Below are 26,648 nucleotides of genomic sequence, written 5' to 3'. Positions count from 1 at the left end.
CTCAACACCCAAAAAACAAATAATCCAGTGAAGAAATGGGCAAAAGACATGAATAGACACTTTTTCCAAAGAAGACATGCAGATGGCTAACAGACACATGAAAAAATGCTCAACATCACTCATAATTAGGGGAAAACAAATCAAAACCACAATGAGATACCACCTCACACCAGTCAGAATGGCTAAAATTAAGAACTCAGGCAATTACAGATGTTGACGAGGATACAGAGAAAGAGGATCTCTTTTGCACTGCTGGTGGGAATGCAAACTGGTACAGTCTCTCTGGAAAACAGTATGGAGGTTCCTCAAAAAATTAAAAATAGAACTACCCTATGACCCAGCGATTGCACTACTAGGTATTTATCCAAGGGGTACAGGTGTGCTGTTTTGAAGGGGCACATGAACCCCAATGTTTATAGCAGCGTTATTCACAATAGCCAAAGTATGGAAAGAGCCCAAATGCTCATCGACAGATAAATGGCTAAAGAAGATATGGTGTATTTATACAATGGAGTACTACTCAGCAACCAAAAAGAATGAAATCTTGCCATTTGCAACAATGTGGATGGAACTAGAGGGTATTATGTTAAATGAAATTAATCAGTCAGAGAAAGACAAATATATGACTTCACTCATATGTGGAATTTAAGATATCAAATAGATGAACATAAGGGAAGGGAATCAAAAATAATATAAAAACATGGAGGAGGACAAAACATAAGAGACTCTTAAATACAGAGAACAAACTGAGGGTTGCTGGAGGGCTTATAGGTGGGGGGATGGGCTAAATGGGTAAGGGGCATTAAGGAAGACACTTGTTGGGATGAGCACTGGGTGTTACACATAGGGGATGAATCACTGGAATCTACTTCTGAAATTATTGTTGCACTATATACTAACTTGGATGTAAATTAAAAAAAATAAAATGACAAAACAAAACAAAACAAAACAAAACAAAACAAAACAAAACTAGCTGGGTGGGGCACCTGCCTGGCTTAGTCGATTAAGGGTCTGACTCTTGATTTTAGCTCAGATCATGTTCTCACGGTGGAAACCCCTGTCTGGCTCTGCACTGACAGCATGGAGCCTGCCTCAGATTCTCTATCTCCTTCTCTCTGCCCTTCCCCTGGCTTTCTCTCCCTCTATAAATAAATAAATAAATAAATAAATAAATAAATAAATAAATAAATAAATAAAACTAAAAAAAAAAAAAACTAGCTGGCTATTATTATACTTGTTTTATAGATAAGGACACTGAGTGGCTTGCCCAAGGTCATATAGCTAATGAGTCTTCAGATTCTGTATTCCATTTCCTTCTTATGATTATATGATGCTTCTGCTATTTGTAGATTATGGCCTATTCATTTAGACAAATGCTGCACCTCTGTTTAGCATCTTTACTTCAGTTTCTTTTCTCCCTTTTTGTGTGTGTGTGTGTGTGTGTGTGTGTAATTTAAAATACAGTTCTAGTCTATGAAGTTCATTTTAAATGCATTACCTACAAGATAACACATGAATCAAGGAAGCACCAAGAGGATTCTTTAATAGGATTTTTTAAAGAAAGTCTAGGAGGATATCAGAAACCACAATAGTTACCTGTTCTGGGGCAAATCACATTTTAAAAAATAATAGGTTTATTATGTAAGAGAGCTTATTTCAAGTTCATTATCTCCTTTCTTTGGCCCTTTAGAGAGTTAAAAAGGCGAATGTAGGGAATAATGAGAAGAAAAATATGTTTTAACATTTATTCATATTATCTAAATTGACTGTCCTATGTCAAATACTGATTTTATATTTATTAATTATTAAATATTATCTGTTTATTATATTAGAGATGAGATACTTATAATTAGTCTTAAATGTTGAAGTTATCATGGGAAGTAATATTGGTAGAACAGAAATGCCACCATTCAACCTTCAGCTGAAGCTTTTACACTTGGGCAATTAGGCGGGGATCCATCAACTGTGGGAGCCCAAGGAAGGTGGGATGTTAGCTCTTGAATGAGAGATACCCAAATATTATCTTTCAAACAGTTGAGGTGGCAAAGGGTAGTACTTCTTACTTTCTGGGAGTTTTAAAATTCATTCATTCATTCATTCATTCATTCTCTAACCAAACCACTGCTTGTGAAATCTTTAACATTTTTTAGTTTCCATCTATTTTTATGTACATCACATGCATCAGAGAAAACTATGATGAAACTACCAGAAGGACCTGGGGATAAATAAGGAAACAGCATTCCTACTCTGAGGTATTTTAATCACCATATAATAGTTATATCTTAAGCACTTCCTGGGCACATCCCTTGATGAATAATAGATAGGACTACATCATATCTTCTCCAAAGAGAAAGGTCTTTAATAGCAATTGTCAATTCTACAGACAATCGCTAAATATGACTTTTCCTAGATCTTTTTCTTCAGTATTATAAATAAATGCATCTCCAGTTAGTATTTATCAAATATTCCTCCATCAGTGTCCAATTTGTTTTGAATTGGCTGGCTTGCCTCTGTTCTCATGAAGTGATGGCTTCTGTAAGTATTTTGGTCTGAGTCTAAGAGCTGTGTGTGTTACATGAGAAATAATATATGCCTGATGATGAGCTCCCTGTGTGTATTTCTTTTATGAGTCAGGTACTCTACTAGGTTCATGCCGCTCACTGTGAGTAGGGGATAATTATACCACAAAATGGTAAAGCATTAGAGAGAGGAGTGCATTGGGGGAAGGGTACCTAATGGCTTTGGAATTCAGATCTGTGTTTGGAGAGAATGAGATGAACTCATTGTGTTGGTAATTTTCAGCTCTCCATATTTTATAGTTGTGTGTAAGGATATGGTCATCTGTAATGACCCATACATTCCTAATTGTAAGGGGATGTCATTCCTAGCTGGGCAGCTTCTATTATCACCTAGTCCAAAGGGCCACAAAGAGGCAAATTACTTATTTGAGAGGAAGGGCACTCTTCATATTTTCAGAAGTAAATCTACAAACTAACTGCTTAAAAAAGGGCCTTGTGGATAATGTGACCATGCAACTTAATATCCACTTTGGACAAGTGCACGATTGGTGGGACGTTGGGACAACAAACCCAAACAGGGAATGTCTCAGGCAAATAAAAAACATGGTCACCCTATTTATGGAAGGAAAAGCACCCAAGGCCTTCTTCTGTGAGGTTGCGGGTGCAAGAGTTGATTTGGTTGATTTTTCCTGTAGGAGAAAAAAACGTCAGAAGCCAAAGCAGTGTCCTGTTGCCTTTCCAAGGGTAAGTCAGGATAGGCCAGGATAGTGGATTATAAGGACCTTACAGGGTTCTGAAATCTGTAGCACTTCAACTTTGATTTTTAAAGATTCCATTCTTTCCCATTATGATTAATAACAAAACTCTTCAAAAAAGTCTTTGTATGGGTCTTTAGGGACAACAAAAAATGGGGCTTTGGGAAAATAATACCTTATTCTGCTATCAGAATGGGAAAGAGTAATGGGAAAGAGTAATGAAGTATTTTGCAAGAAAAGAATAGACTACTTTCAAGAAAGAAGTCTTTGCAAGAACAGACTACTTACGTGTTTGCGGTGGGGGTATCTGGAATTACAAAGAAACACTGGGGACAAAAGAAAAGACCTTGTGAAACGTCTGACATAGTATCTCTCCAGCTTGATCAACAGGGCCTTGGGCTTCCAGTGACCCTGAGTGACAATGCTCTGCTGTGTGGGAGCGCTTGGGAGCAGTGTCCCTTGGTTCTCTGGGACTGAGGCCACGGGCTCCTGGTGACACCGCGTGTCCCTGAGTCGTCCGCAGGAAGGCAGGGACGGCAGCCTTGAGTCAGCCAGCCGCGAAGGGCCTTGGCTGGGAAGCAGGCAAAATGCACTGGGGCGTGCCTCGAAAACCACCTGCCTAAACCCTGTGCCTGGCCAGGTGCGCTCAGTGGCCAGTGTACTCCCCACGGCCCTGCCCACTCTTGTCCCAGACCCGCCCACTCCCCAGTCAGTGCCTTAAACCTGCCTGCCGCGCCCCACTCGCTTCGCCGCCGCACTGAGGAGGGCTCGGGTCTCCTCGCGCTTCCGTGCGGGAGGCCCGGGCGCTGCCACTGCGCGTGCGCCCTCAGGCTGGAGGCCTCCTGCGCCCCTCCTCCTGCGGCCGGACTTGGTACGGCCGGGCCGGCGGTTGGTGTCCTCTGCGGCTCAAGCGAGCGGCGGGCTTTTCAAATCTTAGGAGGAGCGGCGGCGGGCCTGGCAGTGGTGCTGAGATGGAGGCGCAGACCGTGAGGGGTCCCGAGCTCCGCCCGGCGGGCCTTCCCGCCCAGCAGGTGAGTGAGGAAGGGCCGGACTTCCAAGTCTTCAAGCCACCGTTTTGCCTCGTCGTGGAGAAAGCCCCCACTCCGCGTCTCGTATTCAGCCGTGTCCAGAAACAAAGGGACGGACTAGGAGACCGCACTTTGCAGGCTCCAGTGGAGCTAGGAAATCTCCTCATCCCCCTCCGGCCCCCGATTTCTTTTGGAGGAGACAGACCCGAATGGGGAAGCGATGCCGGAGTTCCTCCGTGCGTTCCCCGGGCGCACCTGCCGGCTGCTTCCTTCCACACCTCCCCGCCACCCCCCCCCCCCCGACACACACACACACACACACACACACACACACACACACACACACACACAAGGTTTGGATCCCAGTGTAGATGACGCAGGGGAAATGGGGGTCCCGGGATTTCCAAGAAGCCCACCCGAGACCAAGGGAGGACGGTTTGCTTATTACTCGATTTGACGGAAAGCACAATTACTGGAGCGATGTCCACACACGACATAAACTCGATGGGGGCAGGCTGGAGAAGCAAACTGCAAACTTGGAACTTTAGAAAAATTTGGTTTGATAGTGGATTCTTTTCGAATCGGATAAGAGAGAAGTTTGAGGTTTTGCTATTTCGCCATGTAAAGTATGTGTTTTTTTACTGAATAGAGACCAATCAGTTATTAAAGTGTTATATTTTCCCCTGAACTCTAACTTTAGAGTCTTAAAACTGATGTCTTTATGCTTGATCTTCCCTTTAATCTCCACCTTCTTTTACCTAGTTCTGAAATAGATTAAACCATGTGAAAATGCCAGTTTTGTAGGTCAAAATTAGTAGACTATTAGCACTTTTATATGGTCCAACCTATTTTTTTATTAGAAACCTGGGTAAACCTAACCTTCTAACCTTTGCTTAGAAACCTGTTATTTTGTTTAGAAACCTCAGCAGATACAAAATTGTTAGAAATTCTTCAATAATACTGAGGGAAATAAAGCAAGACAGTAAGAACTATTATGCAAACCAAAGTCCAACTCCTTTATTAGTAATGCTGTTTTATGCCAGCATTTTCAAAAATTTCAGACATTTTGATGTAAAATGCTTTTCTGTCCTATCTGTTAAGTACTTTGTTCTGATAACAGAATCTTGATTTCTAGTGAATGGGCGATCTGTTGAGGTTCTCGTATTTATTACATAGGTGTTGGTGTAGCCCTATATTTATTTAGCTGTGTGCAGCAGTAATATTTAGGAATTTTACAAAAGAGACAAGAAGATAAGGTCATGAAAGAAGTTTAGCTACATGGAATGAAAGTAAATAAATATACATAAGAACTGGGTTATTTACATGTGAGATGGTACAGTAATATTTAATGATTTCATAGGCAGTAAGAAAACCAAGTAATTGAGTTGTGGAAATTCCTTGTGTTTGGATCTTGGATAAAAATTGCAAAATAGTAATAGGTTTCAATCTAACAGGAATATTGAGGGTAAGAGAATTTTATACTTGACTAACAGTGATTTCTTATTTGCTCTATTTCCTCTGATATTAGTGAAACTGCCACCTAATAGGGATAGGACCAAAGATTCTGAGGTGGTCATAACACTAGTGAAACATCTACTGAAACCTTGGAGTCAGCTGTGAGTACTCGCAGCATAAAGCATTGGCTTTGGAGTCAGATTAAGGTCAAATCCAATTCTGCTTGTTGAACAATCTCAAATAAGTTAACCTGTCTTTTCTAAGTCCTTGGTTTCCACAGTTGTAAAATGGGTAAAATGCTTATCCTAGAAAGTTACTGGGAGTTGAGAACCTTTTTGAAGTACTTAGCATAGTACCTGACACTCAGAATGTGCTTGAGGGAAAACTTTTTCTTACTATCTTTTGTCCCATTCATCTGTTGGGGCAGCCACCTAACCTTTCTTACAAACTTTCAAGCTTTTGAAATCTTAATAAAAAAGAAATTCAAGAAGTAATGCCATTGATGCCGGCAGGCTGGTTCAGGGATCCAGAAGGGGTCCCACAGGACCAGTCCTTGGCTTCCTGCAGGATGGAAATCACATGTAAGCCAGCAGGAGGTGAGTTTATTGAAGATACAGAGAAAGCAGTTACAGACAAAAGTTCAGGAGACTCTGAAAGGAGAGGAGCACGAGTCTTGTCTTCATTCGGGGCCTGGGGGTTTTTACTGAGGACGATGGTCTAGTGTACGTGTCCTCTCAGGCATCTAGGAACCTGTTAGAACAAAGATGAGGGCCCAGGTATTATTGCTTGGAGCCAGGGGGTCTTGGCATTGAGATGTCTAGTGCCAGTGGTCTGGAATACACATATAGTAGCTTCTTCCAGTCATTCTCATCTGGTTCATCCTTAGATGTTATCTATTCTAGACAAATCATTAACTCCTTGTCCCTTACAAGGAGGACATACACTATTTTCATTATAAGACATGTGTAAAGTGGAGTGTAGGGGCAGGTTGTAGCAAGGATAGAAGCAGGAAAAGGAGCAAAAAGCATATTTTAATGGAGTTCTTCAGTTTCCCTGTCTCACTATCTCATTGTAGTAAACATATACAGAAACATGGATTTAAGAATTCTTTCTGTAATACCATTCCACAGAATAACCACTATTAACAGTTTCCAGACTTTTTCTGTACATAAACAATTCCTTTTTTTTAAAGTTTTTTTTTAAGTGTATTTATTTACTTTTGAGGGGGGGTGCAGAGAGAGAGAGAGGGAGCAATAGAATCCCAAGCAGACTCTGCATTGTCAGCATGGAGCCCAATGTGGGGCTTGAACTCATAAACCGTGAGATCATGACCTGAGCCGAAACCAAGAGTCAGAAGCTTAACCGACTGAGCCACCCAGGCACCCCTGTACATAAACAATTCTTAAAATACACACAATTTCTTTTAGAAGGATGTATGCTATATATACTATTTTGCAGTCTTCTCTTTCACCATGGTCTCTTAACTAACACAGTTTAACTATATCCATTAGGTGGGTGATATTTTCTATCTGGATTACTACAGTTGTCTTGCAGCAGCCCAGCTTCATTTATTTTTAAGTCAGTGCTTAATTTCAAAATTAAGTCCATTTTCAGGGGAGCGTGGGTGGCTTAGTCAGTTGAGCATTTAAATCTTGACCTCAGGAATGTGAGTTCAAGCCCTGCATTGGGCTCCATGCCCAGTGCGGAGCCTACTTAAAAAAAATATTAAGGCCATTTTTTTTTTGCACTTCCTTTGTCCCATTATGCTCTTAAAACCTGGTATCTTTCTGTTTTCTACATAATCTAGATTTGCACTTTTAAGTCATTTCCCTGTTTCATTTTTAGCCTTGCCCTGTCCATTTTTATCAGCCTGACTAGGTATCTACATGATCAGGACAGTACCATAGGCTTCTGTTTGACTTGATTACAAGGTAGCTCATATTTAGAAAATTGAAGGAGAAATGGCAAGAGGAAGGTTTCCCCCCACCCCATTCTTCCCCACCCCAGTTGCTCTTTCTGGAGACTTGCTTTCAGACACTTGTAAGAGGGATGAATACATGCTTTTGTCATGGGTCCTAGTCAGTGTTTACTCTGCCATTATGGTTGAGGCAGCAGCAGTCATGATTTTAGCTCCCTGCCATACCACTTTGGGGTTAGTAAGCACCATCACTGAATGCTCTATGCATGCCCTCATTACGTGATCATTGTTCTCACTGTGCATGGCACACCGGCTCTTAACCCCAGGAGCACTTTGCACCCCTTACTAACTAAAATTAAGTTCTTCCACTCTGAAAAGACTTTCTTGGCTGCAGTAGTTATCACTTGACCAGATGGGTTTCCCTGTATGTGAAGTATAGATGTGTACTAAAAGAAGTTGCATGGAGAACAAAAAACGGGTAACACCATACCTCTTTTTTTTTAAACCCCAGTACATTCAAAAGCATACATATGCTTAACAATTCACCCCACTCATGTCAGCCCTCCCAGATCCACATCTGCTCACTGTAGAATAGGGGAGGTAAGGTCATAGTTTACTATGTATGTTAATTTGGCTGAATTAAGGATCAGCAAACTATTTCTGTAAAAAGGCAGATAGTAAACATTTTCAGCTTTGTGGGCCACATGGTCTTTCTCGAAATTACTCAACTTTGCCATTGTAGTTTGAAAGTAGCCTTAGATAATACAAATGACCGTGATTGTGCCCCTGTACAACTTTATTTACAAAAACAGGCATTGGCTAGGCTATAGTTTGCTGACCCCCACGCTATTAGAATTCTAATACTAATATCTGTTAGATATATCTTATTCCTTAATGAATATTTAATCTTACAAATAAGGTGATTTAAAAAACAAGCCTTAACTTTGCATTTCATTTTTGCACTATTTCCCAAGCCTCTATAATTTTATAGTCTTTATCAAGTGATGAAGAGAAGACAGTCTTCATTTACAAGATGGAAACCCTAGAAGCCCAAACTGATTCTTTAATGTGTTTGTGGCCACCTACTGGTTTCTTAAGGTTGTTGCAACTTTCCAGGTCACTGGAATTTCAAGTACTACCGCGTATCTCTACCCTCGCTCTACATTGAGTCACCGAAGGAACTTAAAAACCAAACCAAACCAAACCAAACCAAAACAAAACAACCTCAGGCTCCACCTCCAGAGAGCCTAATTGTTTTGGGGTGCGTCATAAGTTCAGGTGCTTTTATAAAAGGCTCTTCCTCTACCAGAGGTGATTCTCATGTGTAGCCAGCTTTAAGAACCACTGTGCTGGTTCAGCTGGCTGCCTCACTGTAACATTTAAAAAGCAAAATTGAATTTAATGGCACCAGATGGTATTTGTTTATATTTGGGTTGTGGGGTAAAACTATTCATCTTGCTTCAGGTTGCCTCCTATGTGTGTGTGCTCCCCAATACTAACCAGCTTGACAGAGCTTAATCTTATAGATATATGGGTCACATAGATAATTCTTAAAATTCGTTATTAATTACATTAAAGAAGAATTTACTTTGGGGCTGACAAAGTCATACAAAGATGAAATGGAGTTGTTGAGATTCAGCCATGTGTAAAGAAGGAAAACTAGCAAATGACTACATTTATGTAGTGTACCAGTTTTGAGTTCTACCACTAAAGAAGGTTTTTATGTGGTAATTACGTGATGTAATTACAGAAGGTAATTAAACAGATCTGTTTTCTTCATGTGAATAGTATATTTGATTGATTTGGATAGTCAAATCATCTACTATAGCTTCTCTTTAAAAAATTTTTTTTAAATGTTTATTTATTTTGAGAGACAGAGAGACAGAGTGTGAGCAGGGGAGGGGCAGAGAGAGAGGGAGACACAGAATCTGAAGGAGGCTCCAGGCTCTGAGCTGTCAGCACAGAGCCCGACACCGGTCTCGAACCCATGAACCGTGAGATTATGACCCGAGCTGAAGTTGGGCTCTTAACCAACTGAGCCACCCAGGCACCCTTATAGCTTCTCTTTTAGCGTAATTTTCATTGACTTTCCCTCCTAACTTTTAGGTTTTCTTTTTGAAAAGATTGTCTTTTTAATACCTGGAACTTTTGTTATTAGGTTCCAGTTACATTTTTTATATAGATTTTGATTCAATTAAATGGTAAATTATAGCATTCATTTTTTTTTTTTTTTTACCACAGAAGCCAGGATAATGGTCACTTTACTTTTAAAAATAGATGCACTAGAGCATTATTGTGTTTGTAGTTTAGTAAAGAGTATATCTAATGATTTATAATTGTTTAAAAAGCCACTGTGAATTAAATCAGAACAGTACATTTCAGCTTCTAGAATTCTATTGTTACATGTGTAACTTGTATATAGAGCTGGCCACTACAAGATCATTGTATGGAATAAAAGACTTTCAGAACTAAAATGATTTAGTAGTTTCATGGTGACTCTTTAAAATAAACAAAAATCCAAAAATATATTCTACATCTCTGTTCCATCTGATAGCTAAAGCTTTGGACATTTTTTAACACAGTGCTTTCCCTCTGTAGCTTCTGAGATTTTATTGACTTTGTTTACCATAGCTGCTAAACCTCAGTCCCTTTTCCAGCATCTGTTCCTTTCCAACATCTGTTTTTCCTTGGTTAATTCAGTGTCATCAACCACATCTTGCTATCCCACAATACAACTTAAATAATATGTACATGTGCTATAATATTCACATTAGTTACTATACATATTATTGTGTTCATTTCCTGGACTGTCCCTTAACAAATTACCAAAACTAGGTGGCTTAAAACAATGGAAATTCATTCTCTCATCGTTCTGGGGTCCAGAAGTACGAAATCAAGGTATCTGCAGGCCCATACTCCTGCTGAAGGCTGTAGGAAGAATCTTCCCTGCCTTTTCCAGCTTCTGGTGGTTGCTTGGTAGTCCTTGGCTTATAGACTCATTACTCTCATCTCTGTTTCAGTCTTTACATGGAGTTCTCTCTGTATGTCTCTCTGTCTTCACATGGCTTTCATATAAGGACACTAGTCATTGGGTTTAGGGCCCACACTATTCCAGTATGACCTCATCTTAACTAATTACATCTACAAAACCCTGTATCTGAATAAGGTCACATTCTGAGGTTCTGGGAGGACAAGAATATTTGGGGGACACTATTCAAACTTGTGAAGCTATGCAAAGAATATGTAATGTTTCTCACCCTTGTTTCTGTTGTGTTTCTCCACTAGATTGTAGACTTCCTAATAAAGCAAGAAATTAAGGTTTTGCAAAGAGCATTTTTGAATAGCTATATTTTTTGTACTATCATACTTCAAAACTTTGTTACTTTCCCAATATGTTATAAAATCACTAGCACATTTTTACTAATAAAAATAAATGTTATAATTTTGGATTTTTGCTATCTTTAAAAAATGCTTTTCTCTTTTTTTTAAGGACTGCAGCATTCAAGAAAAAATAGATTTAGAAATTCGAATGCGAGAAGGAATATGGAAACTCCTTTCTCTGAGTACTCAGAAAGACCAGATCTTGCATGCAGTTAAGAATCTCATGGTATGCAATGCTCGAATAATGGCTTACACATTGGAGCTACAGAAATTAGAAGAACAGGTTGCAAATCAAACTGGAAGATGGTTAGTAGTATAGTTTTCCTATGGATTTTAATGTACTGAAGTATTTGAATTAAGAACACAATATAATTTAATCTTAATGGCAAATATCAAATCACCAAAGCTTTTTAAAAAATAAATACACTGAAATAGACTCTGATACTATAAACATTTTGATAGTAGAGCTCACAGTAAAGTTATTATTAAAGTAGCAGTTTTCACCAGGCGATTTTGTTGTGTTCCAGATTGTAAAATGAAGTGGTTAAGAATCAAGAACTGAGGGAATATTTTAAAGAGGACCAAGACTGATAATTAGTATATAGAAATGTGAATTTTTTAAAAAACGAGTTGCTTAGAAAATGCTAACAAAGAGGTACTAGCTGAGAGTAATGGAAACAGGTATAGAAATTGAAATGCACACCCCTTTCACATGGTGAACATAAATCCTAGAGAGGCAAGCAACTTAACTCAAGGACTGTAACTGGCTAGTGACAGAAGTTAACAGGAGGTTGCTTAGGATTTGCCAAATAATGTTACTCTGTGCTGCCATTTTGGATTGGGTCTAGAATGTGTGTATGAAATTTACATCCTATCCTATTTACAATGCCCAGTCTTGTGCTCGCTTCAGCAGCACATATACAATGCCAGGTCTTACTTGAACCCAAGAATTAGCTCAACTTAGTGGCTAGATGGGGATTTCTTTTCTAATATAAGTTGTCTTACATCACCCATCATTGATTGGTCTTAAAACTGTACTGCTAGTGAAGAGTTTCTTTTGATACGTTAGTGGCTATGTGCTGTTCATAGCTCATCTGCATTAAATTCTTGAAAAGTGAGATTTTGTAAAAATAAAATGTTGATGAGATTGTGATATAATAAAGACTTGTGTACAAAGTAACTAATATTTATTAGCTGTATTGCCTTTGGATAGCTATTTAATCTCTTTGTGTCTCAATTCCTTAATTACTGTTGGTAAGATAATATTTACATTTTGAAAATTAAGATTATATATATTAAAAACCTAATTTAATACTTTTTACATATTTATTATTCAACACATAACAAATAATTTTCATTATTATTTATCCCTGATGTTATAAAATGAAATTATTCTTACGTCATAATTCAGGAAAATATTTTTCACATGGGCATACACTGGTTTAAGTCAGTGCTTCTCAAACTGGGTCATATAAATCACTAAGAGTACATAAGTATGTGTCAGGAGATATAAAAAGCCATAGAATAAATATGACACACCTTCTTTATTAACCGTGAATTTTTAAGAAAAAATGAGAAATTTATAATTGTGGCATAATTTGGGCTGTTCTACTCATGGAGAGAGATATATGTTCTCTTATCCTTTTTAAGGATATTCGGTCAGGAGGGGGCTGTTTCAGTGGAAGAGTTTGAGAAACACTGGTTGAAGTACAGTGTGGGACTAAACACTTGCTATTATATCATCTCTCACAGTTACATGAAATGCTCCTCTGGAAATCATATCTGTCCTCCACATTTATGTTCTTTAAATACTTATAGTGAATTGTGAATTGACTATTTTCTTAATTTGGCAGTATAACTTTTCTAAAGTTACTGATTTGTAAAAATGCTTAAATAAACTTAATCCTTATGGGATTTATATAAAAAAGATAGGAAAAAATATCTGAAACTCTCAACTGGAAATGTGCATGTTTTTCAGTTTCTTTAGAGATTATCTTCATTAGATGAAAATAGCTTTGCTGCTATACATACATTTATATTCATTATTCCTATAAAAAATTGTCTCCCTTAATTATAAAATTATTTCTTTAAAGAAACCTGAATATTCTCTATGAATTCTTTTGTTTATAATTCCATATTGTTATGTGCAGATAGAACCTGATTTTACTGATCATATAAATATAACTGGAAATTATAATACTTACCTTCTTATTACATAAAAATGACCTAAATATTTTTTTATTTCTATTTTTTAAATTTTAAAAAATATTTATTTATTTTTGAGAGAGAGAGAGAGAGAGAGAGAGAGAGAGAGAGAGAGACAGCATGAGCAGGGGAGGGGCAGTGAGAGAGGGAGACATAATCTGAAGCCGGCTCCAGGTACTGAGCTGTCAGCACAGAGCCCTACATGGGGCTCGAACTCACCAACTGTGGGATCATGACCTGAGCCAAAGTCAGAAGCTTAAACAACTGAGCCACCCAGGTGCCCCCAAATGATCTAAATAGTAAGGCAAGTCTTATGATAAGTTTTTTCAGTATCTTGAAGAAAATTATGTAAATTATGCCATTTGATGAATCAATCAAATATTTACCAAATATCTACTACTTGTAGAACAATTATTAAGTACTGTGCTAGAGTGTACAAATTCAAAGAACAGAATATGTCAAAATATGAGAATATTTGTATATTCAGAAGCCAAACATTTTACCTTTAGAGATGCAGTAGTCTGTTCCTTAGCTTGGTTTTGATAGTCTTTGAGGTAGAAAAATGGTTTGCTTTTACATTGCTGCCAGAGTTAAAATAGCATTTTAATGAGTCTACTGCTTACCATTAGTCTACCTTCTCTAAAATTTTACTATAAAATATAAACAAATATAATTTTTAGCTTTGTTAAAGAAGAATCAAATCAGGATGAAATGATAGAATTGAAGAAGATCTAGTGGAAGAATTGGGTCTTCATGATCTTCGAGATTATGAAGGATGATCTAGTTTGGTTGGGTGAGTAGGAAGAAAGTAGCATTTCAAGAAAGAAAAATAGCAAAATAAAAGCTCAGGGTGAAAGATGACCATGAATTATTTTTTTTTAATGTTTATTTATTTTTGAGAGGGAGAGACAGAGTGTGACAGGGGAGGAACAGAGAAAGAGAGGGAGACACAGAGTCCGAAGCAGGCTCCAGGCTCCGAGCTGTCAGCACAGAGCCAGAAGTGGGCTGGAACTCACAAGGGTGAGATCATGACCTGAGCTGAAGTCCGACGCTTACCCGACTGAGCCACCCAGGCACCCCTGGCCATTTATTATTTAAGAGCAGTGAAGAGATGTGTTTGGTTGAGGCTGAAGATGAAGCCAAAGTTGAAAAGCAAAGGGATAGCAAGATTCAAGAAAGTTTAGAAGGCTAGCTAGCACGTTAACAGTTGTTAACTGACAGACTTCTAGGTGCCAGGTATGCTAAGGGTGCATAAATATCCCATTATAAACTGAAAGAGGTATAAACCTTGGTTTTAATTTCCTAACATTCTTTTTGTCAATTTCTTTGTATATTCTTAGGTTCTGACTTTTGTTGTCCTCTATGCTTGCTATGTTACAGATTTTCATTTCTTATTCCCTACTTTGTTCAGTTTTTTAATCAACTTTTTATTATGAAATTTCATATGTAAAAAAATAATAAGAATAGTATGATAAAAATTGTAAGAATAGTATATTCTCTACCTTGGTAGACCATTAATAGTTTACCATATAGTTCATCTACTCACCCTCTGTCTTTGTGCTACATGCACACACATACCTTCTTCCTTTTTTGTGTTGATCCATTTGAAAATAAGTTGCAAACAACATGGCATATACATCTCAGTGGTTCTAAAAGGAGGAACATTCTACTACATAACCAAAATATGATTATCATGTAAATTATTAACAATAATTCCATAGTAATAATCTAACATTCAGTCTGAATTCACTTTCAACTAGTTGTTAAAAGAAAATCCTTTCTGGTTGTTTTTCTAAAACCAGAATTCAGTCAAGGTTCATATAATACATTTGGTTATGTCTCTTTAATTTCTTTTAATCATTTTACTTTTTTATAAAGACTCCTTGCCATTAATGCCTTGAAGAGTCTGCACTTCTAACAAATATCCTTTATGAATGTTCTGCATTTTGTATTTAATTGTTTCTTATGGTATCATTGACCTTTTATCCTATTTCCTGTTTTAGCTGTACCTGGAATTTGCATCTAATGGCTTATTAATAAGACTCAGGTTAAACATTTTTGGAGCAAGAATTGTTTTAGGGCAGATTGAGCAAGATACATGCTGCCAGTGTAATGTGAAGAGACAATTGGTTTTACCACCCTGTGTGATGCAGTTTGATCCCTTGGTTTGGATGGAAGTTGCCTGATTTCTCCTTTGTGGTATAATGGTTTTTCCTTTGCAATTCACAAGTAATCTGTGGGACATTATATTCTGTTATCTGTTATATTCTGTTATCTAACTAGCTTTCACTTAGCGGTTTTATCCATTTATGATCCTTGCCTACATTATTACAATGAGGTTTGCAGATAGTAATTATCTGACCCTATTATTTTTTCTATACTTTTTAGCTAATCTTCTGTAAGAAAGGGCATTTCTCTCCTTTCTCTCCCACTGCTTCATGGATTGTTATTTATTCAGTGTGTTATATCATTTATAGTCATTAATCTTTTTGATAGATAAATTGTCCCAAATTTGTTTGATGGAATTTCCTTCAAAATGGCTTCTTTATTCTTTTGACTTGCCTCTATTAGTCTTTAAGAACTTCCTTACTTTCTAGCACAAAAAGATGACCTAGGCTTGTCTTGCATTTTCTGTGCCATATACCTGGAATCAGCCATTTGTCTAATGAGTTCTGGTTCCCTTTAATGGTAAATGATATTTTGAAATCAAGATCTGGGCACTGGGTGTGCTCATTGCTACTGGGGATCACTGCTTTTAGACCTTTTTAGTAGACATAGCTAAGGGAGAGACTTTTTAAAAAATTAGGAGTTTGTGGGGTGCCTGGATAGCTCAGTCAGTTAAACATCTGTCTTGATCTTGGCTCAGGTCATGATTTCATGGTTTGTGGGTTCAAGCCCCCCTGTTGGGCTCTGCACTGTGTCACAATGGAGCCTGCTTGGAATTTTCTCTCCCTCTCTCTGCCCCTCACCTCACGCATGTGTGCTCTCCCTCAAAATAAATAAACTTAAAAAATTTTTTTAAATTATGAGTGTGTATTGATATTTTTAGGTTTTTTGTTTTCTTCAATTATTTTATATTTGCGTCTCTTTGTTATTCTTAGAATCTTAATACATAATAACAGTAATCCTATTTCCTTATTTAATAATGTGATTATGTAAAGTAGTTTCATAGTTTTAGTATCAATATGATTACTGACCTAGGCCAGTTCAAGATTTCTTTGCAGTTTTTTTCCAGCATACAGAAATTAGAAAAAATTTCCAGTATACAAAAAGATTGAAAGACTTGTACAATGAAGACTCATATACCCACCACCTAGATTCTACAATTAATATTTTAACTATATTTTCTTTATTCTAAATTCATCTGTTTATCAATTCATCTTATTTTTTGTGATGCAATTCGAAGAAAGTTCTTTTTGTACATGTGTCTATGCGCAAACATGTATACATTCCTGTGGATAGACAGGAGACCATGATTAAAAGTTCCTTAAAGTGATCTTTTTCTTTCAGTTTCATAAACAGGGTCATCTAGTGTTTCAATTTGAGTTTCCCTTTTTACCCTTGGACTAAATTGAACTTCTTGGATATGTCATGTTTCTTTTTCCCCAACTCCCAATTAGTATTACCTACCTCTGCCCCTACTCTAAGGGCAACCATTGTTAACTGATTTTTTTTTTCCACTATAGGTTTTGCCTATTCTAGAACTTAATGTAAATGCAATTGTCCAGTATGTTCTCTCTTTTTGCCTTTGTCATACATAATACTTTTGAGATTCATTATGTAACTAGCATGTATCAGTGATTTTCTCCTCTTTATTGGTAAGTAGTATTCCATTGTATGAGTATACTTCCTTCTAGTGTTGATTCTTCTCTGACTACTTCTTACTTTTGGTTGCTTGCCAGTCCCTTCAGGTAGTTGTTTTTTAAGTAGTTTTTCCAGACTTTATATTGCTTTCTGTGGAAAACATAAGAGGGGGAGGTAGAGTTTTTCTAATATGAGCTACTCTGACATACCAAAAGAGGAATGCATTTTTTATCTTGATCAGATTTTTATTTTTACTATCTTAAGAAATATAATTTCTTTCTGACTTAATATAGTTAATTTTCATAACTTTCACAGCCTTTTAAAGTTCTCACATTTCTTTTTATCAGGGTACAAACTTTCATATATGTTCAAAAGATATATGTTACTGTTTTTAAAATCTTCTACAGCCTGGCTTATTTTTGGGCCACTTGAACTGTCTTGGACTGAAAGATAGGTTGAGATCTTTGTTACTAAAGTTTTTCTGTCTTACCCCTTGTATATCTCCTACTTTCCGTTTTATGAAACGTTTGGTATCTTAGTGCTTGTTACACACATGTTGTCAATTGCAGCCTTTAGCATTGTTATCAAGTGTTCTTTTGTTACTGTTGTCACATAGTGCTTGTCACATAGACTCCAATTCAGGGGTTGCCTGATAACAAGATCATAATCCCAGGCATTTTTAGTGTTTGCATTTGTTTGGTTTACCTCTGCCCATCTCTTTATTTTAGCCTTTATGAATCACTTTGTTGAAGGTGTATTTCTTGTATTCATCCAGAGTTGGGTTTTATATTGTGAACCTATCTGAAAATCCTTTAACTAGGGTATTTAATAAGCTTATTTACATTTATATTACTGATATATTTAGCTTTGACTTTGTTATATTCTTTTATGCTATGTTAACTTATGTAATAACTGCGGTTTGTTTTACAGTATGTCGCCTATCTTCTCTGCTTTTTAAAATTTTATTTAATTTAAAAAGTTATCGGTTATAGTAGTTACTAGAACTTTATATTAAAAAACTATATACTGGTAATTTTATAATCACTTTAATTCTTTTTTATTCCTCCCCTTAGGCTTCTACTGTTTTGTTTTTCTACTTTGAATGATATCATTTTATTTTAACTTTTCATCTACGTGGAGATCAATGAACTCATTTTATTTTTCCATTTTTTCCTTCTGTACCTTTCTATTTTATTTTAGTTTAGTATTATCTTTTTCTAGGTTGTGGTCAGTTCTCCTGTGATGGAGTAGATAATACATACTAATCTTGTACTTATGTCTCCACTTTTGTTTTAGTCTTTGATCCACTTTTAAACATGTATAATGTTCACTACCTGACCTTTTGTTGTACTTTCCAAAATCATATCTTGTTTGAAGGAAGTTTATGATCTAGTAGATTTCTCAATGTGAGTATAGCTTTCTTCATATTCTTTTATCTTTAAGTGCTTTTCTTTAGTGTTGGTCTTTAAAAGGACAGCTTGGGTGTATACAAAAATCCTTGGCCAATGCTTTCTTTCCTGGAGTTTCTTGAAAACCTCACATCCCTGTTTTCTTATAAAAAAATCTAATGTCTAATTTTCCTTGCTTTGTAAATGACTTGGTCATTTTGTCTAGAGGCTGAAAATAGTTTTTGCTATCCAAAGTCTGGTAATTTTAGTGGAGTATGTTTAAAGGCTGACCATTTTGGCTCACTTAGAACCCTTTCAGTATGTAGATTCAGTTCTTTTATTTTCAGACAGTTTTCTTGGAGTTAAAGCCTCTAGAATAAAGCACTAAGTGTCTCCTTACTTTGTTTTTCAACTCTAAGGACTTCAATTACACATAAGTTGGATCTTCTTTGCCTGTCTTCTATGTCTATCACTTTCCTTTGATATTTTTAAAATCTTTATCTAATTTTGCTCTTTTTGCTCTTTTCATTCTCATCCATTATGTCCCTTAATATACTTTCAGTTTTATGTCTTCATTCTTGGGCACTGTGTATTTTACCCTTCATTTCAGAAATGATTTTATTTTTCTTTTTCCAGTTTGTTTCCTGTTCCTACCTCTCATTTTTAAATGTTCTTTTTTTTTCTTTTTTTGCATATTTACCTATTGTTTGTCCTTTACTAGTCTGAGGCTTTAGATTTCAGATTCCCCACTTCTTTCACATTTGCAATAGCTTATTTAACTGCACTCAGTTCATTTTGGAGTATTATATTTTTGTTATTTTATATTTTTTGGAGAGTGGTTTGTGGAATGTTGAAGCATTTTGATGACTCCTACTTTTGTTTTATTGTAGCTTTCTATGGATGTTTGGGTCCTTTTCTTTGTCCCTAGTTAAATATGTAGCATGTAGAGTTTTCTTGGGCCAAGTGATGATAGGTGCGCAGAAGGGCTTACTTTTTTTTTTTTTTTTTTTTTGTCTAAGAGTGTTTTCTATTATTTGAACTGTGAAGACAAATTTCTTTAATAAATGATGACTTAGGGATGTTGGTTAGTTGGTTTCCTGATTTTTTGGTATGATTTTGTTTCTTGGGGTTTTTAACTTCAGTTGCTTTCTTCTTCTTCTTCTTCTTCTTTTCTTCTTCTTCTTCTTCTTCTTCTTCTTCTTCTTCTTCTTCCTGGTTTTTTTTTGTGTTTTTTTTTTTTTTTTTTGGCATGGCCAGACTTTCAAAGGATACCTCCCTCATTGTGTGTCTCTCTTCTCCACAAGACTAACAACTTTGGAACCAGAATTCTTTTGGAGTCCTTCCCTTTCAACTCCCCAGGAACCAGTGCTATGGTATCCACCAGGTCTTTTATCAGTTTTCTTTTCTTCTAGGGGACATCAAGAGTTGATATTGTGTTTTGCAATGGGTATCTGACTCTACTTGGGTGAGGCCTCCAGGAGCTGGCTTTGATGGTTTCAGTTGTTAATTTCTCATACTTACATGTAAATGTAAATTTTTTATAGTCTCTGTTTTCTAGTTACACTGTAAGTATGGGCTATACGTGATTTTATTTGCTTTCCTTGTTGATTTGAAAACTTTTATAAGATACCTGAAGAAATTCAAATTTAACTACCATTATCTTACAGGAACTGGAACTGGAACTCTGATCACTTTAACAAATGCTTTAGTGCCTCTTCCATGTAAGCGCCATGTTAAATACTGAGGCCAAAAATATAAATACACAGTAATCCTCAGTAATCTTTGTATTTGTGTAACATTTCTAAGAATGATCTAGATTCATTGAAAATATTATTTCATTCAGTACCTATGAGGTAGATGGATACTTCTGTTTTACAGATGATGATACTGAGGCCAAGAGGTTAATGGCAATTCTTTCACATAACTAGTTATTTATTGATGGTAAGATTCAAACCTAAGACTTCAGTCTGAATCTACTAAATGTTTCCTGCTCCATCAAAATGGCCATATATATTTCACTTCATTTAGTATTCACTAAACATTTATTGAGTGTCTTGAAGATACTGGTGATTCAGCAGTAAACAAAATAGGCCAAAAAAATCCATATGCTTACAGAGCTTACATTTTAGCAATAATATTCCCTCCTACCCAAACCTGCCAATATATCTCTTAAAATCTGAAATACTTTATTTGGTTTTGTAAAAACAATATTAGTCAAAGCAATTTGTAGCACCTAATTATGTATATCATTCAACATAATTGTGATTTTAATAATGCCACAATAACCAGTTTCTTATACTCCAGTTGCCTAATTTATTACTTATATACTATAACTAAAAAAAAGAAAAAGTATAGGTGGCAAATGAAAATTGTGTACTCCTGGTATTTCTATAATAAAACATGGTATATTAAAGACATTGTTGATTTTATTTTTTAAACTTTATATTGTTTGGGTGTCTGTTGAAAGAGTCTGTTATATCAAGGTTTGAAATAGAAACCTCATCTTTCCAATTTTAAGATACTTATGAAGTTATTAATTTTATACCACATAATTTTAGGATGGTTTAAAATTCCATAATAAAGCACTTCTGAATATTTTAGTTTTCACTTATTTGCATAAGAGGTGAAGGATTTTATAACCTGCTTCCAAATAATGGAATCCCAGTTAGAATTCTTTTAGTGCTTCATTAAGAAAATATAAAATACTTTCATCAATTTCTCATTATACCTTGTTAACTTTGGCAAATAAATGCTATTTTAAGTTCCCATATTGAATAATATAAAATGTGATAATCTGTATTTACTCAATACAGATTTTTGAGCAACAAAGTGGTTGATTGGCACCCTCTGTTGGTCATTTTATTTACCTACAGGCAGAAATTAAGTAATAAAGCGAAGTTAAAAGTTTGTCTTTCATATTTTTATCTCTTTTAAATTAGCTTTTACAAGTCTTACCAAAATAATGCTCTAAACTAGGTCTATAAGAATAAGGTGTGCTATTATTTAGCTGTGCTTCGGTTTAGATAATTTTGTGGTTATTTGCTTTTTCCTCAAGCTGGCTCTCTAATTGTAGCATTTAGAATTGGCATTAACATTGCAGATTTTCAAACAAGTATTTATTTAACTGTAGCAAACTATTAGCTACAGTAGCACATTATTAAACAGAGAATGTTTAATGATTTTATTGTCAATTTGGATTAATTAGAAAAACATCACATTTTAGCACCCTAAATAACAGTTTGAGGAGTTATTTGAATTGAAAATAATTCAAGCATCAGCAAAATGAGGCTTAATTGCTTCAGTTTGTCTCATTTTTTAAAACATAGACTTAATTTTTCTATAAGAGAATATGGTTAAATGGATCTATATTATAGTTTGATAATATTTGATGTAATAACTTTGTTGGCTGGCCCTGGAAATGCCTGTGTAAGCGATGTAATTACAGGGAAGAAAGCTATACTCTGCCAGGTGATTGAAGAGTTCGGAGGGGAAAAATTTTTTTTTTTGATAAATATTCAGCCATTTTGCTTTTGGTGGTTCTAATATTTCAGAATTTCACTTACCTGCTAAAGCATTAAGTTTAATCAAATTTAGAAATACCTAATGGATCTCAACTTTAGTGTAATCTATGACCTACATTCTATAATACTCAAGTTACTTACCAATATTAGAGCTTTCTTGTATTTTCTCACTGAAATAAGTATTTTAGGAATTTATATTATGCATTGCTCATATAGAAGGTGTTTTTAGAAATATTACTTAAAAGTGCCAGCCAACTGTATTTATATTGTACATCTTACACCAACCTGAGGAAATTGAGATTTGTGTTTGATTTGTAGTGTGCCTTATTCAATTGAACTTTTCACTTTGTGATGAACTAATAAGCAAGCTAATGTTCTCCAGTGTGACAAACTAAGCTTGAGTATAAAATACTGAACTTGACTCTTTTTAAACTTATGATTCAGTGAAACATTATCTTGAAATAATCAATGAGTACTTTTATTTTTTACTTAATGAATTCCCTATTTTAACTTAAATACTAGTGCGACCATAAAGTAATTAGATAGTATCCTGAGAGTTTATGGCTTTAAATCTACTACATTACTTTAGTTATACCTCATGTAGTTCTAAAAATAATTATATACTTGTCTTATGTAAGTTTATCAACTTAAGTACATCAGTGTATTATTTTGCCTAAAATGCTTATGTGCTTAATTCAGTAAGAGAGTAAGAGAAGTAGACTTATATATTTTGTTTTCAAGTTTTGGCATATGATAATATCTTTGCAATCTTTTTAACAAGCCTACTGAAATGCAATGAGATGGTGTCATACTCTTCTGAAAGTTAGTTATACTTAAAATCCCCCCCAATCTCCAAAAGCTCTCTTAGAATGAAACAGTATTCAAATGGAAAGTTTTTATCTTATCACATATTTGAAGTACCTAATTAAATTAGCCAGTAGTTAATTAGCTAACCAAATTAAGTGGAGACCAAAAAAAAAAAAAAAAAAAATGTGCAAAGAATACTCTTGGAAATATTGTCCCAGAAATGGAATGCTAATTTCTTCTTCTTTTTTTTTTTTTAGGTTTATTTATTTTGAGAGAAAGCGAGAAAGTGCTAGTGGGGGAGGAGCAGAGACAGAGAGGGAGAATCCCAAGCAGGCTCCATAATGTCAGCACGGAGCCTGATGTGGGGCTTGAGCCCAGAACCTTGAGATCATGACCTGAACCGAAGCTGGATGCTTAACTGACTGAGCCACCTAGGCGCCCCTGAATGCTAATTTCTAAGTGCAGGATATTAGGAAATAGAAAATTAGAAAATATTCAAGGGATTGATTTGATTTAGCAGGAGATAACTATTTTGAAATTTTTTTTTTATCATAATAGTGTATTCTAAAGTCAGATCTGGGAGTTTCTTGTATACCTAGAGATTTTTTTACTTGAGATTTTTTACTTAAGATTTTTTTCTATTGTCATGATAATGTTTTCCTCTCCCCATTTTATTCTCTCTGCAGAGCCACTCCCTTCCTTTAGCACCTGAGTTAATTTATTGTTTTAGTATGTAGTTTTTTTGAATTGCAAGGAAATGAATGATATATGATATTATTGCATATAAATGTATAGCGGAGAATAATTTTTTTGATATTTGTTAGGTTTTTATAAGGAAAAAGTACTCCTGAGCAGCAAGTTCATGGTTGGGAAGCTCTTTAACTTTTTCAGGCAACTATAATGTGGTAAGTTAGAAATATAATTTGTGAAGTGGTGATCCAAGGTATTACACTTCCTAGGACACTTCCAAATATTGTACATCTTGCTTATAAATAAATGTTCACAGAAGACTTTCATTGTAGAGTAACCCAGTATATAATCATCAGGAAATGTAAAGCTTACAAGAAAAATCAAAGAGAGTGTCTGTATGTATTTCTCTTAAAGCCAGCTAGCTGTTGACTAAACATCTTGAAGTTTGAATCAAGTAGTTTATATTAACTGGAAGTCATTATTATGCATGGATATATGTCACGTTTTAATATTTAGGCATTTGTGAAAGGTTATTAAAACATTGCTTATTAGAAAAGATCTTTTTTTCATTAGGTTTTTTTTCCTTTTGACAGTGATGCGAATTTTGAAAGTAAAGAACGAGCGGCATGTAAAGGAAAGATTGCCATATCAGGTATGCTGTAGATGGGTTGTTTTTGTATTGCTGAATCAGTTGTATAAAGTATCTTCCTAGAACTGGTGGGATTTCAATTCCCTGCGCCCATTCTTTTCTTTCATTTTATTTTGCATACCTCTATCTATATTTGTTCTAAAACACTGTTTTTATCATTTGCTGTACTTTTGTGTAAGATTTTACAGTTTGGAAAAGCTGTTCCATACGTACTACATATATTATGCGGTTTTCTGTTCAGCGTAGTTTTGTGAAATAGGTAGGATAGTTCTCTTTTCCTAGACTTGAAGATTAAATAACTTCCTGTAAGTCATTGAGCTGGACTGCAAACTCAAATCTTTGACTCTCTGTTCCTTTTCTGCTCAGAAGTTTCAATAATATTTTTAATGTTTGTCCAGGCTAGAAGCTCCTGGGTTGGGACAGTGTTTGTCTTGCCCCTCACCCTGAAGCCAGCATGGTGCTTGTGCATAGTAATTGCTCATTGATGTTGATTGGATGGATGACTGTTTCTTGTTTTCCATAGGATAAAAACCAAACTCCTGTCTTCCCCAGAGTTTTCCCTTCTGACCCAACTCTTTTTCTAGCCATATCTTCTACTCCTGTACATAAACTGTCTGCTTTAGCCAGACATTTCTCTCCCTGTTCCGTCAGTACACTGCCTGCTTCTGACAGCCAATTAGCTCTTGAAATAACTATATTATCTTCGCGATCTGTTTGCTCATCTATAAAGCCTTCCCTGTTATCATTCCAGCTGGAAATGATGTTTTCTTTCTTTGAATTCCTAATGCAGATAGAAGACCCTTTACCACTAGATGGCACTTAATGCTCTGTTGTCTCAGTTTCTCCAAAGTGTTAAGGAAACTAGACAGTGGCTTGGAGATGCCACAGATTGAAATGAACACAAGGCTGACTCGTGTACACTAGTTAGATAATGTACCTTTTACAAATATTATCTCATCAGTACATTTTGAGTACAGCAGACCTCCATCACCCCTTGAGTAATAACTAGCTTGTTTCATTGGCCCGAAGCCTTGTTCTCTTAGCTCCAGGGAACATGCTGCTGCATTTCAGGCTCTCTCACCCAAGGAACTGTTTTTAGAAATGTCTTTATGGATAAACAAAATTCTCATGCAGGAAGGATAGATTTGGATTTTACAGGATGTAATTGTCCTAAATCATAGGAATTGCCCTCAGCAAAAATTCTTCAGAAAAATAACTGTATAAAAATCTGTTGCTTGTTTTATGGTTATTTATATTCATGTTTTCATCTTTCCAATTATAAGACTGGAATAAAACATGGTTTATACCTCCTTATATGCTTTTGATGCCAAACACAGTACCTTTACATAGTTGTGCACTATGTTCAATACATTTTAATGTGAATAAGTAAAATATTATTGATCTTTAAGGGAGATTTTCTAAAAATACTTTAAACATAATCTTCTATTTCTTGCTTCTGATTTAGTGCCAGTAAGTACACAAATGAGATATGTTAAATTGCTCTTGAAGATTCAAATGACATGATAGACTTAACATCTATTGACATCTTATAATAGTTTATTGGCTACAGCAATTTGTGAAAATAGCATTTACTGTACATTTAGAAGAGTGATAAAGTAAAATCAGTTAAAATAAGAAAAAAAAACTATTTTCCTGACCACAAATACTTCAGTGTAGAAATTAAACTTATTTCTGCATGTGTTCCTTCTTTCCAAAAGATAATTTTAAATTAACTTAAGGAACTGGAAGTCTCAGAAAATTACATATGTAATTTATTTTCATCTTTGCTTAGTCTTAATTATATCTTATCTGTATATTTGTAAAAAATTTGTAAAAAAATAAATGAAGAAAATTAAAAACGAATTCACCTTAAAACGAAACATATTTTCTTTTGACATTGGGATGAAAATGTGACTTTGATTTTGATCAAAATGAATAGTTGCTACAAAGTTTCATAATGTTCTGAGTTTTCTCTGATTACTAGGTGAAACCTGGGTTTTCCATTTTCAGCTTTACCACTCATGGCCAGATCATTACAAAATTAAAAAGAATAATTCAGGTATATCCTGATCATTCCTACTAAGTACCAAATAATTGTATTGTAGCAATTGTCTTAGCTTATTCACTGACTACTAATTCAATATCTAAAGCCAAGTCAGTTCACAAAGTTCAAAAACAAAAGTTTTTACTTTTAAAAATAATAGAAAGACTTCTAGGACTTGATAGCATCAAGTTAGCCGTTGTATTACATAAGTCTTTTCATTTTATAATACAAGTGTCAATGAAGACATAAAAAGAGACAAAAGCAAGAGTACTGTAAACTAAAACTGAGTCAACCATTTGCAAGAATCTGTAAGGAATTTCTACTATTTGAAGCTGAATTAAAACACATATTGGTAGGTTACACATCCTTTGTCATCTGAACAGTAAATAGACCACCTGGTAAATAGATAAGAAATGTGTGCCTTCTCTCAAGGATTTGACTTAGCTAGGCATGGGAAAAGGCAAGACTGCTATATGCCATAGAC

At 35.5% G+C, this 26,648-nt stretch overlaps 1 protein-coding gene across 3 annotated transcripts in view; it reads left to right on the top strand.

Annotated features, from left to right (window-relative positions):
- The first annotated feature begins 4,042 nt into the window (after positions 1–4,042).
- The window catches only part of RTKN2 (rhotekin 2), a 72,285-nt gene continuing 49,679 nt past the window's right edge, over positions 4,043–26,648 (top strand). Inside the window, exons 1-3 of one of the 3 annotated variants that reach the window (XM_042908535.1) lie at positions 4,043–4,305; positions 11,166–11,362; positions 24,065–24,123. In XM_042908535.1, coding sequence (XP_042764469.1) covers positions 4,246–4,305; positions 11,166–11,362; positions 24,065–24,123 — 316 coding nt within the window. In that variant the 5' untranslated portion in view covers positions 4,043–4,245. Of the gene's footprint in view, positions 4,306–11,165; positions 11,363–24,064; positions 24,124–26,648 lie in introns of those variants that run through there. The other 2 variants (XM_042908537.1, XM_042908536.1) reach the window with 2 other exon arrangements.

This window comes from Panthera leo, chromosome D2 (assembly GCF_018350215.1).
Source record: "Panthera leo isolate Ple1 chromosome D2, P.leo_Ple1_pat1.1, whole genome shotgun sequence".
Taxonomy (NCBI): Eukaryota; Metazoa; Chordata; class Mammalia; order Carnivora; family Felidae; genus Panthera; species Panthera leo.
This window is presented reverse-complemented; position numbering and strand designations above follow the sequence as displayed.